The sequence below is a fragment of the Numenius arquata genome, chromosome 6 (genome assembly GCF_964106895.1).
Source record: "Numenius arquata chromosome 6, bNumArq3.hap1.1, whole genome shotgun sequence".
NCBI lineage: Eukaryota > Metazoa > Chordata > Aves > Charadriiformes > Scolopacidae > Numenius > Numenius arquata.
The window spans coordinates 24,255,727-24,268,551 of NC_133581.1; the positions used below are offsets into that span (position 1 = coordinate 24,255,727).

A 12,825-nucleotide genomic window follows, 5' to 3' on the forward strand; every position below is an offset into this window, starting at 1 on the left:
GGTCCATTGGTGTGAAGGTGCCCAGCTGACTTGTCCCGCTAAGCGGGTACTGGCATTGCAGTGACTACTCTGCTCAAGCCGGGCAGGCTTGGTGCTGTTGGTCTTACTTGAAGACAAAAGGATTAGCATTTTTTTTGCTGAAACACCAGTATTTGGCAACAAACTAAAGCAGGGATTACAGAAAGGTGAGTTAATCTACCTTTGCGCTTCTAAAAGTGGCTACAAAAAGTCAGTGATGCGATGGCAGAGCATCCCCAGGGAGGGGCTTGGCAGGAGGCACTGTCCCTTCTCAAGCAGCCCGGCGCCACTGCAGCAGAGATGCTCAGTCAGTGGCAGCTCCTTGCAGGTGAGCAGCACCCCTGGGTGCCTTGTGCTGCTGTTGCACACTCCGACAAGCCTGCCTCGAAACAGCCGCTTGGAAACACTGGGCATTTTTCTAGTAAGAGCAAACAAGCTAAATGCCAATGGCGTTTTATTGGACCAGACTCTGCCTTCAATTATTGGTGAGCAACTCCTTGCTTGTCATCTCCAGGCAACTACCTCTAGGTCCACCTCAGCCTTGTTACACCGTAGTGTTAGAACAGGGTTGTTTTTTTTTCATGAACACACTGGTCACTTTTAGCTGGCTGCAAGATGTTACCTATTGTCACATTTCTACAGCATCAGCTTTGCTGAGTGGCTTCCCTAAATGCTGTACTTTTCTGTGTAATTACCAGTGATGTTCTCACGCATGTGGGGTACCTAAATAGTCCTCTAGTGGTGTAAACTATCTGTTGAAAGTTTCACAAAATCTCAGAGATTTTGAAAGCTTATTTTTAATAGTTTTTCCCTTCTTGTATCACCTGGCTTTACAATGTGGGGTTTTTTTACGTAGTTTCTCTTTTATTAAAAAACAACAGCAGCAACAAAAGCAGCATGAGGGTAATACAGGGTAATTTGAGTAACGACCCTAAGTTACTCTGTGATTTCTAAAGACCAACAAACTGACAAAAACCTTAATGCAAATAATTTCCAAGTGGAAAGAATGACAGCCTCTAGTAAAATCCAGCTCACTCCAGACATCCCATTAGCTTGAACAGGAGTAAAATGTAAACAAGGGGGTGACTTGACTCCTTATATTGATAAGTATGTGGATTTTTTGTTGTACATAATCATCTTAGTTTAATAGAATCTCATACAAGTACTAATTTCATAGTAAAGATGTCTTTATTCCAAAATAATAATAATAATAATAATAATAATGTGTTAGCCAGACAGCTACAAAACATCTACACAAGACTTTGGTAAGAAATATTCATGGTAGCTTTTTCATAATTCCACAGCAAACAAAAACAATGAAGGAAACCTAAAAATGCAATCAAACTAGACTTTGTTTAAATTGTATGCTGCACACACAGAGTCCTACTGTACATTTGTTAAGCCCCCTAACTTCTTTTATATTATGTGTAAAGATTCTACAGTTTGTATGTTAGAAAAAAACCCCATACACACAATGCTAAAATCTGATAGTTGAGGTCTACAAAACTGGAGTGACACCTGTGCTTTCAGTTCAGCAGTATTATCCAGGAGATGAGAGGGATAACAGTTCTCATTTTTATTGACTGATAATCAGTGGCTATTACACTACTAGAAACTTTACAGTAACAATGCAATACTTCTACATATTGTATATCAGAGCTTTTTTTTCTGAATAGAAAATCAACCTTATTTTTTCTTCATTTGTTTTTGTTTGTGTTTTTTTTTTTTACAAAATGTAACAAGCTTAAATATCTCTTTTGTATCAAGTTAGAAGATAGACAAGTGACTTGTAAAATGTTTCAACAGAAAACAGTGTGAAAAGCTGAACCTAAAAAGGAATGATCACACATTTCTGACCCAGTGCAATCTATGTTGTCATTTCATGTATTAACAAGGTGGGGGAAAAAAATATTTCCAACATTCATAACTTTAATGAGCCTAAGAGAAATGACTGGAAATTACACTGAACAGCTTCCTAAGAGAAATAAAAAGTATATGGTGAATCAAATTAGTAAGAACCACAGTGAAAGGAATGCCAGGTTGTTTTAATGGACAATTTTGTGGGCACATTCAGAAAGATGCTGTGCATTTCCTACATATCTAAAGGTGTATTTGGACTATGTAACCTTTGGCAAAGGGAGTAATTAAAAGACAAAACAGCTTGATGAACTAGAACAAACATGAAAATAACTTAACATTGGTTTTAATTGATTATTTGCAGAAACAGGCATGGTTTTGCAAGATTAGCCTGAAGAAGTGGTAAGGGTTGATGTGATAAAATATAGTCCATAAATGGATATCATTTTTTTTTCCATTCAAGAGAAACTTTCTTCTTCTGCTCCCTCTGTCCCAAGGTCTCAAAGATCCAAGCCTACCAAGGCCACTCTGTCACACATTTCATAGGCAAAGTGAACTTTTTGAATTATTAGCCTCAGCTGGGATATCAGGCTTAGCAAGTGCAGCTCAAAGAGTAGGTGGTGTGTGGGTCTTGATTGCATTTGTAGCTCTGCCCTGGCTGAGTGCCTGGCATTAATCGCTGCACCCTTTCTCTGCAACCATCTGTTTCTTCACCTGAAATATGCTCAGCTGGTCACTCCTTCAGTATCCGTATCATTGCACTGTTTTTTGTTGGGTTGTTTTGTGGTTTTTTGGTCATAAAAGGATAATGTGCAAGGTAAGGTCATGAATACATTACTTAGGGACAGTCTTGCTGCTACACTGTAATGGCAGTGCTATAGAGACATAAGCTGCAGAATTTTTCAACAGGCACAAGGACGCAAACTATCTGAATTAATATTATTAAATGAGCCAAGCTGTGCAAAATGTAAAATGTTTGGTTGTAGCATTAAACCTTGTTGGATTCCTTTTTCTCCTGGTTTGGTTCACTATGTGCTTGCACCCATTTCATTTAGCAGGGGCAGGAGAGGCTTAACACTGCAGGTGGTTCCATTATCTCCCTGGCTCTCCCCTCATCCCAGGTATTAAAAAAGCTGCCAAATACTTTGAGGGGGGTGGGATGTAACAGCTGTGGAAGTCCTGAGCTGCCCTTGCAGTGTTCAGTGGAGAAATGGTGATGAAAAGCCCTACAGTGTAATGCAACCAGCTGGTCTAGCCCGTTCAGGTACAGGGAGGTAATGAGAGGATTCCCAGGGTAGCAGTGGGGAAGGCGAACAGCCTCCGTGCGTTGTGGTTCACATCACATGTGGACACTTAAAACCTGGGTGTCAGGTTCTCAGGATTGTTGACCAAGTGTTAAGGAAGTGAGTGAATTACTTAAGGCTGGTTTAAAGAGACTAGAAAATAAATTTTTCTCCATTCATTTCTCTCAAGCTTGTTTTAAGAGTTATCATCAACAGTCTTTATTTTCAGCGCATTGTTATTACTTATGTAGAGACATAGGTGTATACTGCCTTTCCTGGATCAAAAGATAAATCATCGCCTTCATCTCTCATCTTTAATGTTAAATTGTTAAACTTACAGGACAGCATTATATTCCAATAGCAAGTGAAGCCCAAGGTCTCGCTGGTCCTACACCTGGTTACATGTAGGGATGAGTGCTAAACTCTGCAGGAGATGGTGCAAAATGGCAACAGCAATTAGCATGGTGAGGAGCTATTTCCTAATCTCTGGCAGTTTGTTGATTGCTCAGGCGGTCAGGGAAGACATTGATCCTGGCTAGTATATCTACAAATGAGTAATTCTCACAAATTTAGTAATTTTTAGATCCTCCTATACTCTGGGTAAAAAAAAAAACAAACCAGAAACAACACTGCTGTAAAAATATATTCTTGTCAATCCATAATTAATATTTTTAAGAGGCTGTTGTTCTTTCATTTCAGAGGCCCCCTTCCCTTTGTTATAAGGGCTGCATGAGAACCTGGCTCACCTTTTCTCTACCACGTTTATTATATTACAAACCTCTTTCTCTCTTCACCTGTGATTAACATCCTCACAAAACTGAATCTAATTTTTTAGTGTCGCTTATGTGGAAGTCTTTCTGTGACACAGCTGTTGTGTCCCTCTGTGTTCGGACCAATTTCTGCAAGTTCTTAGTATCCATTTCGAGAGGCCATGGATAGACCCAATGTAAGAATTTGGCATCTAAATATATTATGACATTCACATGTTTTCTTTGTGTGCTGTATTGACTCTGACTATGTAGTGGGCAGACATCACTATTGAGCGGCACAAATTATTTCATTTTTTAAGTTTTAAAGAAACAAAGACCATTTTGCATGGACCATAGTATCCATGTGAGAAAAAGTATATAGGATAATTATTATAACTATCAGCTTAACCCAGTAGTGTAAAAAGATAAACATGCACCTTTAATATTATTGAACCAGCATTACTGAAATAACTCCTTGGCATAGTTGTGTAATCTTGTAGGCACTGCTTTGGATTTTCAAAATCAAATCGAGAGAGAAATCCCCCCACAGATGAAACATGTCACTTTAACTTAGTTATGTTAATATGCATGCATCCCATGTCTTTACAAGTAGTATTTCTATATGGCTATTCCATGTCCACAGATATGTCTGTATTTTAGTTAAATGACTCATAATGACTTACTATTTTTATGCATTAAGGGCTGGCTGGAGTACCAAAGATTTACTCTCAGCATAAATCTGTGAGGAAATATTTATAAAATATATTTCTTGCACCAGCAAGACTAAAAAGCAAATCACACTGCAAAAATGAAAACTATTATACACTTTATATTTTTTTTTGTTTTAAAAACCAAACCAAGGTTGACTTTCCATTTAGCTCAGAGTGCATCACTTCGAAGCCTTGCGTTAACAAGGATGAACATTACATGCTCTTAGCTCCTTTTTGTCTCTGCAACTAGTAAACTGAGTACTTTTGGACCTCTTCTTTACCATCATGTAGCGTTCCTGAATTCCACCTCCACAGAGCGTAGAACATTCTGTCCAAGCAGTCCATGGTTTCAGCCTACAAACTGCAAAAATAAGTCATTTGATTAAGTTTTTACTATTTCAGTCTAACTTACATATCTCAATATGTGTACCACTATGCATGTGTGCACCCATATATCATTTGAAACTAAGACATTTTATTGCCTAGTTTATTACAGTAGGAGTTAGGAAACTCCAGTTAAGTATAATTAAGGTGCATTTGTCAAACTGAAAAAAATGTATTAAAAAAGAAATTCACTGTCTACATTATAAAACACACATAAAATTAAGAAACTTTTAAATGTCAGACAAGTGTGAATCACAATTTAGCTGTAATTCCTATCCAGATAATGTAAACTATACCACAAGATATTATGTTTTATTTATTTGAGGCATCAGTGCTTGATAATACTGTCCCTTATTGAAATGCAGTCCGAGCAGATCTCTCGGAGGAGACTGAGTCTGAATCAAATTATTGAGGTGGAAATCAATTAAGTTTTGAAATTCAGCGTTGTTTCCAGGAACAAATACTTTCAAAGTGCAAAGGTAATTGGATGCAAAGATTGTCACCCAGGTCTGCAGAAATTGCAATCAGTCGTTTTCCAGGTCTAAAATCTAATTTTTTTCACATTCCACACTTTGTAGTGAAGAAGCTAAAATATTTTCGGTGATAGGGCACAATGGAGAAAGGCTCATATCTGTCCATATCCTAAACTTAAGTCACTCATTTTTGGTGACAGGCAAACACCAGAAGTGGCTATGCTTTACTTCATTGCTAAAACTTTACGTAGACTGAAATGCTGAAAGTAATTCTTGCAGCATGAATTGGAGCTGCTCACAAGGTCCCGTCATGCAGAAAAGACAAATATACATAAGCGTACTAAATAATGGTTTCACACTCACCTGTATATTGCTCACTATCTATATTTTTTTTTGCTTGTTCACTTCTCCTTTTTTCCCGGGCCTCTTTCCAGCGCCTCTTTTCCATACCTGGGCCTCTCAGGCACTTCCTTACTCGACATTTTGTACGTTGGACAGTTTCTGGGCATGCTGTTCCTCCAAACTGTGGTTCTATTTTAATCATTCTTGTCCTGATCATATGGCCCTTTCCACATGAAGTATTGCATTCGGACCACTGGGACCACTCTGTTAGTTCACAGTCGATGGCTGCAAAGAATGAGAAATATTACACGAAAGCTGTGAGATTTAAACACAAGGTCAGTAAGAAACACACAGATGTGCCTAATGAATTTTTACATCCAAAATACATGAATGCAACTTAAGCCTTCAGTCTTTTCCATAAATTTGGTAAGGCTACACATCAAAATATTTGGAGTCCATTTCTAGCAAAACTATTATTTGACACCTTCCTCAATTTCTTTTTCGAGAGTGGTGCTGGCAGATCACTAAAATTACAAAGAACATATAAATATTCTTCTGTGCCTTCTTCAGTTTTCCATTCTGTACACCCATATGTCTGTTTTAAAATGAAAAGCTGTTAAAAATTGAGTTATATTTACGAAGAATCTGATACCCCTGAGATCTAAGCCTTGCTTTACTGGTAGTGTTATGCAATAAGCAAGATTCAGTAATACCATTATTCCTTAAAAGTTTCCATTTTTCAGCACTACTTAAAAATTATAGCCCCAGTGAATAATAATCAAAATGTATTTCACATTATTCAAGAAAAGCTGAATTAGCAAATACAGTGTAAAAGCCTTTTTAACCAATACTTTCTGTGAAAAATAATGTAATTAGTTATAAAGGCTCATAAACCAGCTGGCAACAGGACACTAAAAGCTATCATATCTTATTCATTCAGCAGTGCCTTAGGCTATCATGCTTCAAAAAGACTGCAATTTGCACCACCCAAGAAGTGGGAGATTTTAGTGGAGTAAGGTAAAAAAAAAATCAATGCAGCTGTCTCCGTACCATGCACTGGCTGATATGATATTCCAGATTGCAAAGAGACATAGATCAGTAAAACAGCTACGATACAGTTCAGAGATGTATCAAAAATGGAGAGATCCTCTTTTGTGCTCTTTCTGTGAGCTAAAAGAATAACACAGGTGATTTTAATCCTTCACTCCTTCCTTCCTAGCACACATTCCGCATTTGAGTCAAAAACAGGGTTTTTAATTCTGACTTATTTACTATTGGGAAGTGTACAAACTGCTGCCCAAAGTTGTAGTGTGTTAAATATGCAGAAACTGTATACCCAAAGCAACATTGGTCATCGGCGTAGGGTTAAGTAAGGCAAGCCGAAATTAAGACATGGTCATATTCCAGCTCTCAATAGCTGAAACTGCATAATGATAATAATACTAAAATAAAATAAAAAATCCACAGTTGATAATATTCCTATCTAAGAAGCGATGCTAAAAATTGGTGACAGAGTTTTGACCCATAGACTGTGACACACATAATTAACCTCCTCTTTCCAGAGAGTTTCCCACACTTACGGCATTCGGGCAGCATGCATTTTTCTGCTTGTTCCAACTCCTCATTGCAGTCTCCAAGCTCAGCAGCAGATTTCAGCATCCTTTGCCGGGTTCGCATTCCCTTCCCACATGTTACACTGCAATCACTCCATTCAGACCAAGGAGAGAGTAGGCAGGGGATAGTATCTAATAAGAAAATAAAAAAGTAATGAATTCTCATTATATATAAATTACAAAGGTATACATTTTGAAAATAATACAGGTGGAAAATGTTTTATCTGTCATCAACCAATTATATTTTGTTGTCACTTCGGACAAAATGAATCACAAGCTGAACAATATTGCCGATGCTCTGAAAACAATATATTAAATTGAAAGGTTTGCTTGGTTTTAATACCTTTACTTTGCTATCTTTTTCTAAATCTTATTCATATCTGCAGAGTCCCAGTGCTTCAGGGGAATAAACAGTTTAAGAAGGTATGCTTCAATCAAAACTCCTGTGAAAAAACCTCGATCGTTGCAGTGGACAGAACCGGAGGTCAAATTAATATAGTCTAAAATGTGATACTTCCACATTTTATCTACCAAAAATCTTCTTAAACTTAATTATTTCATTATTTGATGAAAATCTTAACATTTCTTAAGAAATTAAAAACAATATTAAGTCACAGTAAGGGTGAGACTGGCTGACTGCACAAAAGGAGCACCTCAATTTCTGAACTGTTCATGAGCTAAAAGGAGAGGACACTATTTTATTGTAGCCTGATAATTAAATATACCTCATATTCCATAAATTAGAGTTGCTTAGGTATGGCTTGCTAACATACACATCACTGTGTGGGTATTATAGTAATAGGATACCACTGAATAATTTTACGGATACTTTTGATGGTGAACGTGGTATTTAATGCACGTTCCCTAAGGGATCTAATTCTAAGGAGAAGAAGAAAAAGCAACAGTGCTTCTGGTGTAGCTATATTCTTTGTGTGATGGAGCAATGTGTTAGAAATGATGCCGCTCTTTGTAGCTGAGGAGAGAAGCTCATGGACACTTACGGCATTCTGGCATCATGCATTTCTCAGCCTCTGTAGTTTCTGCCTTGCACATGGATCCATCAGCAGGAGTCATCTTGATCATTCTGTGCCGTCTCTTCATCCCTGTGCCACAGCTGGCACTGCATTCATCCCACTCTCCCCATTCCGTGACAAGGCAGCTGCTTGGGGCTATTCAAAATGGAGGGAGAAAATGGTTTGCTAGTAGAGCTCATATAAAAAAATGGTTTGGGCAGTGCTTCTGCTATTGGCTGGATTTTACAAAGCTAAATAAAATACTTACAACATTCCTCATTTACAATACATTTCTCGGTCTCTTCAGTAGGCACTTTGCACATAGAGCCATCTTCAGGGAATTGTTTTACATATCTCTCTCTAGATCGCGTTCCCATTCCACAGGAAACACTACAGGGGGACCATGTAATCCAGTCAGACATCATACAAGTGGAACCATCTAAAATACAGAGAACCATTTCAATTGCTAATATCAACAGAATTGCTGATAAATCTGTAGCTGCTTATTTGTGTGCAGTATCACTTTATGCTGCCTCTAACATTCTCTCCTCTCCTCTGTTGCTTACCTTACTCCTTTCCTTTATACTTCTGCGTACTGCATGCACCAACCCAAATGAACTGCAGAATTGACCAGAGAGAGTTTCCATTTGTGTTCTTCAGCAATTATTCCTCTGTTTGCCGTAACCCAAATCACACAGCAACCAACAGCTTTAAGAACTTTAAAGGAAAAATAAACACTACAAGGTGTTTTTCTCCTCCACTCTTTCCTCTTGATTACCTTCATCACTGCAGCCTGGACCCATGCATGGCTGAAAATCTTGGGTATCTGGGCAGGGCACACTGAGGTCCAGCTGAGCTTTAAGCATTCTCTGCCTCATCCTCTTGCCCTTTTCACAGGTGGAAGAGCTGCAGGCTGACCACGGGGACCAGTTGGAATATATACATGTCTCAGGGGTATCATCTAAAAAGAAAAGGCAGTGAACATTAAAAATAGATTGTCCTCCATTTGCTTCTCTTTACTTGGCTGGTGACTACTTTAGATGCTAATAGGATAAATTCTTTCATCCTGCACTCTATCTTCTCCATTTTTAACCCAAAGGAAAAAAAATGACTAATTGCCAACTTTAATTTTAAAAAAAAAAATAAAATTATTTGAACCCCCCAAAGGCTTCTCTTACTGCTTTTTATTTTTATTGTCATCTTCCAGGTATGCATGCAATTTCTTTGCTGTGTAGGGGAAGGCTAATAGTAGATACCAGAAAAGATGAAAACCTAAATCACTTTTTTGCTTTTGCTTCTAAGTCAGTTTTGTACTTTATCTAGAAATGACAGTGGAGAATGGAAACAAATATAAATTAGTACATCACAAACTAATTTAAAATGTACCTTCTTCTTTTTCCTCTGGTGCTAGATCTGCCACAATATCATCTATGTTATCGGGTACGATATTGCATTGCTCCCCCTGCAAAGAAATTATTGTGGAGATTGGATACAGGAAACTCATATGTGTATGCAGTGAGAGGGGCTAAAACAGTATACTGTGAGGCACTGTTGCATCTGCAGCACTTTTTTCTCTTCTAATTCCTTTGTATACTTAAAAAAAAATCCCCAATTACTGAATCTCCTGATGCAGTAATTACCAGAAGTAGGAGAAATAATAAGACAGTTTTAGTTCTTTTCTGCCATTATATTTGTTGTGGGTAGATTTTGGGAGGAGAGGAAGGATTTTTTTGATTTATGAAGTGGAGTTTTTTGCTTGCTGAGAATTTTAGATATGTTTTTATATATATATATATTATACCTTGCGTGCAATTCTCTCAATGACAACTCTGGCTACCAGCTTGATAGATCCTCCTTCTGGATCATAAAATGGACTTTGAGGATGATCTAAGCTTGTCAGTGGTCTGATCTTCTCTTGAGGCACTGTAGGTTTGTTAGGAGACTGCAATCAAAAAGAAAAAAAATGTTAAAAAGGAAACTAATAATTATTGTTAATAGTACAATTCATCTGCCAAAATTAAAACTTCTAAGAAATGCTATATTGGGAAATTAGAATATAGGATGAACTCGGTACATTCGTACTTAATGGTAAGGGGTTGCTTGGTTGTTTTTTTTTTTATAAGGAAGCACTTCTCTAACACTACAGGATTCAACCCTGAAGCTGGGTTCACAATAAGATATATGCCTTGTTGTGTGGTTAGATAACTACATTAATAAAAAAAAAATTCAATATGCCTCCAGAACTGCACTATAACTAGAGAAATTCCTTAGCTTCAAAAGAGACTGGTCTGAATGAAAAAAACAACCAACTTCTGTCATCTGAAAATGTGCACGGTACATGGAATATGTGTAATATATGTTGTATTTGAGGATGTAACTAGTCTTACCTAATTTCAGCTGTCTATATGGTCTGTATAGACACATAGTGTAGGTATACTTGTCACCTATGGAGACCTAACCCATTCAGTAATTTGACATAACTCATTTGGTCAAAAACAGGACTTTACCTGAGGATGATGTGAATCTCTTCCTAGACTGAGGGAGTGATGGAGACAGAGAAAATGGATGATTTTAGAGTCTCGTATTCATGAGGAGTCCAAAGTTTCAATCCCTGCTGTAAGGAATAGTTAAGTTTTCTGTGCCAAGCAGAATAGTTGGCATTGAGTTGAAACAGTAGAAAACTCAAGTTGATGTGGCTGCTGATGGCACACAGATGTGTATCAAAGGGCTTGGACACCTTAACACTTAGATTTGAGCAAACCAAGTCCTCCACTTATTCAAGAGGTGAATATAATAATATCCCAGGTGAATGTAATATTATTCCATTATTAATAATGTTCAGGAAATTCAGACATAATGACTAACAGTAACTGTAGCTAGCATCTGTCCAAATGACTTTTAATCCATTATAAGCAAAATTTTTACTGGAGTAGCATTAAGGCATATATGGTGTTACCATGGACCCAATAGCTTTCATTCATCACTGCTTTAAGGTGAACTTTACATTTTAAATACATTACAAATAGTCCACATACCTCATAGGTAACGCCACTGTCTGTGCCAGCATCCCAGGGTATTAAATCCTGAACGACTTTCTGAACCCAGCCGCAATCCTTGGTACAGAGGTCTTCAGCAGACAGGCCCACATTCCAGTCCGGGCTGGGGCCGAGCATGGTGAGGAAGGACATCAGGTGGCGGTGACGGTCGACAGAGAACTCAGCAGAGGGAGCAGCTCTCCTGCAAATTGGCCATAGGAAGATATTAACAAACGAATTTGAGTTTGCTGTTAGAAGGCAATGTAACTGCTGCTTCAAATTGTGAAATAGTGAACACTGGCATGACACTGTCTGGTATGTGGAGATGGAGATGCAGGACAAGGCTTCAGCACTTCATAGTTTTTGCCTCCATGTACCATCTGAGAAACTGCTCTGATATCATTCAAGGAGACTTACAGTTTAATGGGTGAGAGAGATGTAGCAATAAAGAGCTGCAAGAGCATGCTAATATTTTAGTTGTATAATAATAATAATAAAAAAAAAATCTGTCACGACACTTAAAAAAACTTGAAGTAAAATAGCAGAGAAATACCCTGAGATTTTGATTGCTGGGATATTTTTGACACCAACCTCTGCCCCTCAAGATAATACAAATTCCAATACCAAAAGTGCTTGGAAGTGCTACTGTATGTGTGTGAAAAAGCACTCATTAATAGAGTTATAGTGCTCATGTATGTGAGAGATTAATGGCCGCTGCCAGCTCTAGAGAGTTCAGCCAAGACTTTTGCAGGTGTCTGCCAGAGTTTGTGAAAACGTCTCTGTTCATCCAGCCTTTGTCAGCCGTTCCCTTAGGAAGAAATCATGCTGAATCACGTAGTGCTCTATGACGCTCGTGAACAACTATGGCATTCCTATACAAATGGAAAACAGAACGGAAAATAAAAACCTGAACTGGAGGTTTCTCTTCACAGATGAAAAGCTGGACCTCTTCATGGTATCCTTCTCACAAGCAACAACAAATATGAGTGATTTAAAATATGAGTGATTTAAAATATGATTTTGGCAATTCTGCTCTACCAAGTACTGGTCTGATATCAACCCAAGTTTTCTTCAGTTACAGGACTTGGATCAATACAGAATCAAGTTGGTTTGTTTTTTTCAATTTTTATGCCAAAACATACTGCTTTATGAGCACCTAAACATTATGCTTATTTTTAATGTAAGTTTTTTTTACAGTGTTATTCATCTTCCTATTTTGGGTTAGGTAGCTGCGTATATATAATGCACATACACTGTTCCTCTCTAGTCGTAAGGAGTTTATTCTTCCTATAAATGCTTGTGTCCCTGTGAAACTGTGGTATTTCGTTTGTGTAATATTTCTGGCTCA

At 37.8% G+C, this 12,825-nt stretch overlaps 1 protein-coding gene across 1 annotated transcript in view; it reads right to left on the reverse strand.

The window, feature by feature from the left end:
- Positions 1–4,814: 4,814 nt before the first annotated feature.
- SPON1 (spondin 1) overlaps positions 4,815–12,825 on the reverse strand; it is a 188,115-nt gene continuing 180,104 nt past the window's right edge. Inside the window, exons 8-16 of the mRNA XM_074149656.1 lie at positions 11,478–11,679; positions 10,244–10,384; positions 9,829–9,904; positions 9,221–9,403; positions 8,711–8,881; positions 8,431–8,598; positions 7,397–7,561; positions 5,838–6,101; positions 4,815–4,978 (exon numbers count right to left, since the gene is read on the reverse strand). Coding sequence (XP_074005757.1) covers positions 4,815–4,978; positions 5,838–6,101; positions 7,397–7,561; positions 8,431–8,598; positions 8,711–8,881; positions 9,221–9,403; positions 9,829–9,904; positions 10,244–10,384; positions 11,478–11,679 — 1,534 coding nt within the window. The remainder of the gene's footprint in view (positions 4,979–5,837; positions 6,102–7,396; positions 7,562–8,430; positions 8,599–8,710; positions 8,882–9,220; positions 9,404–9,828; positions 9,905–10,243; positions 10,385–11,477; positions 11,680–12,825) is intronic.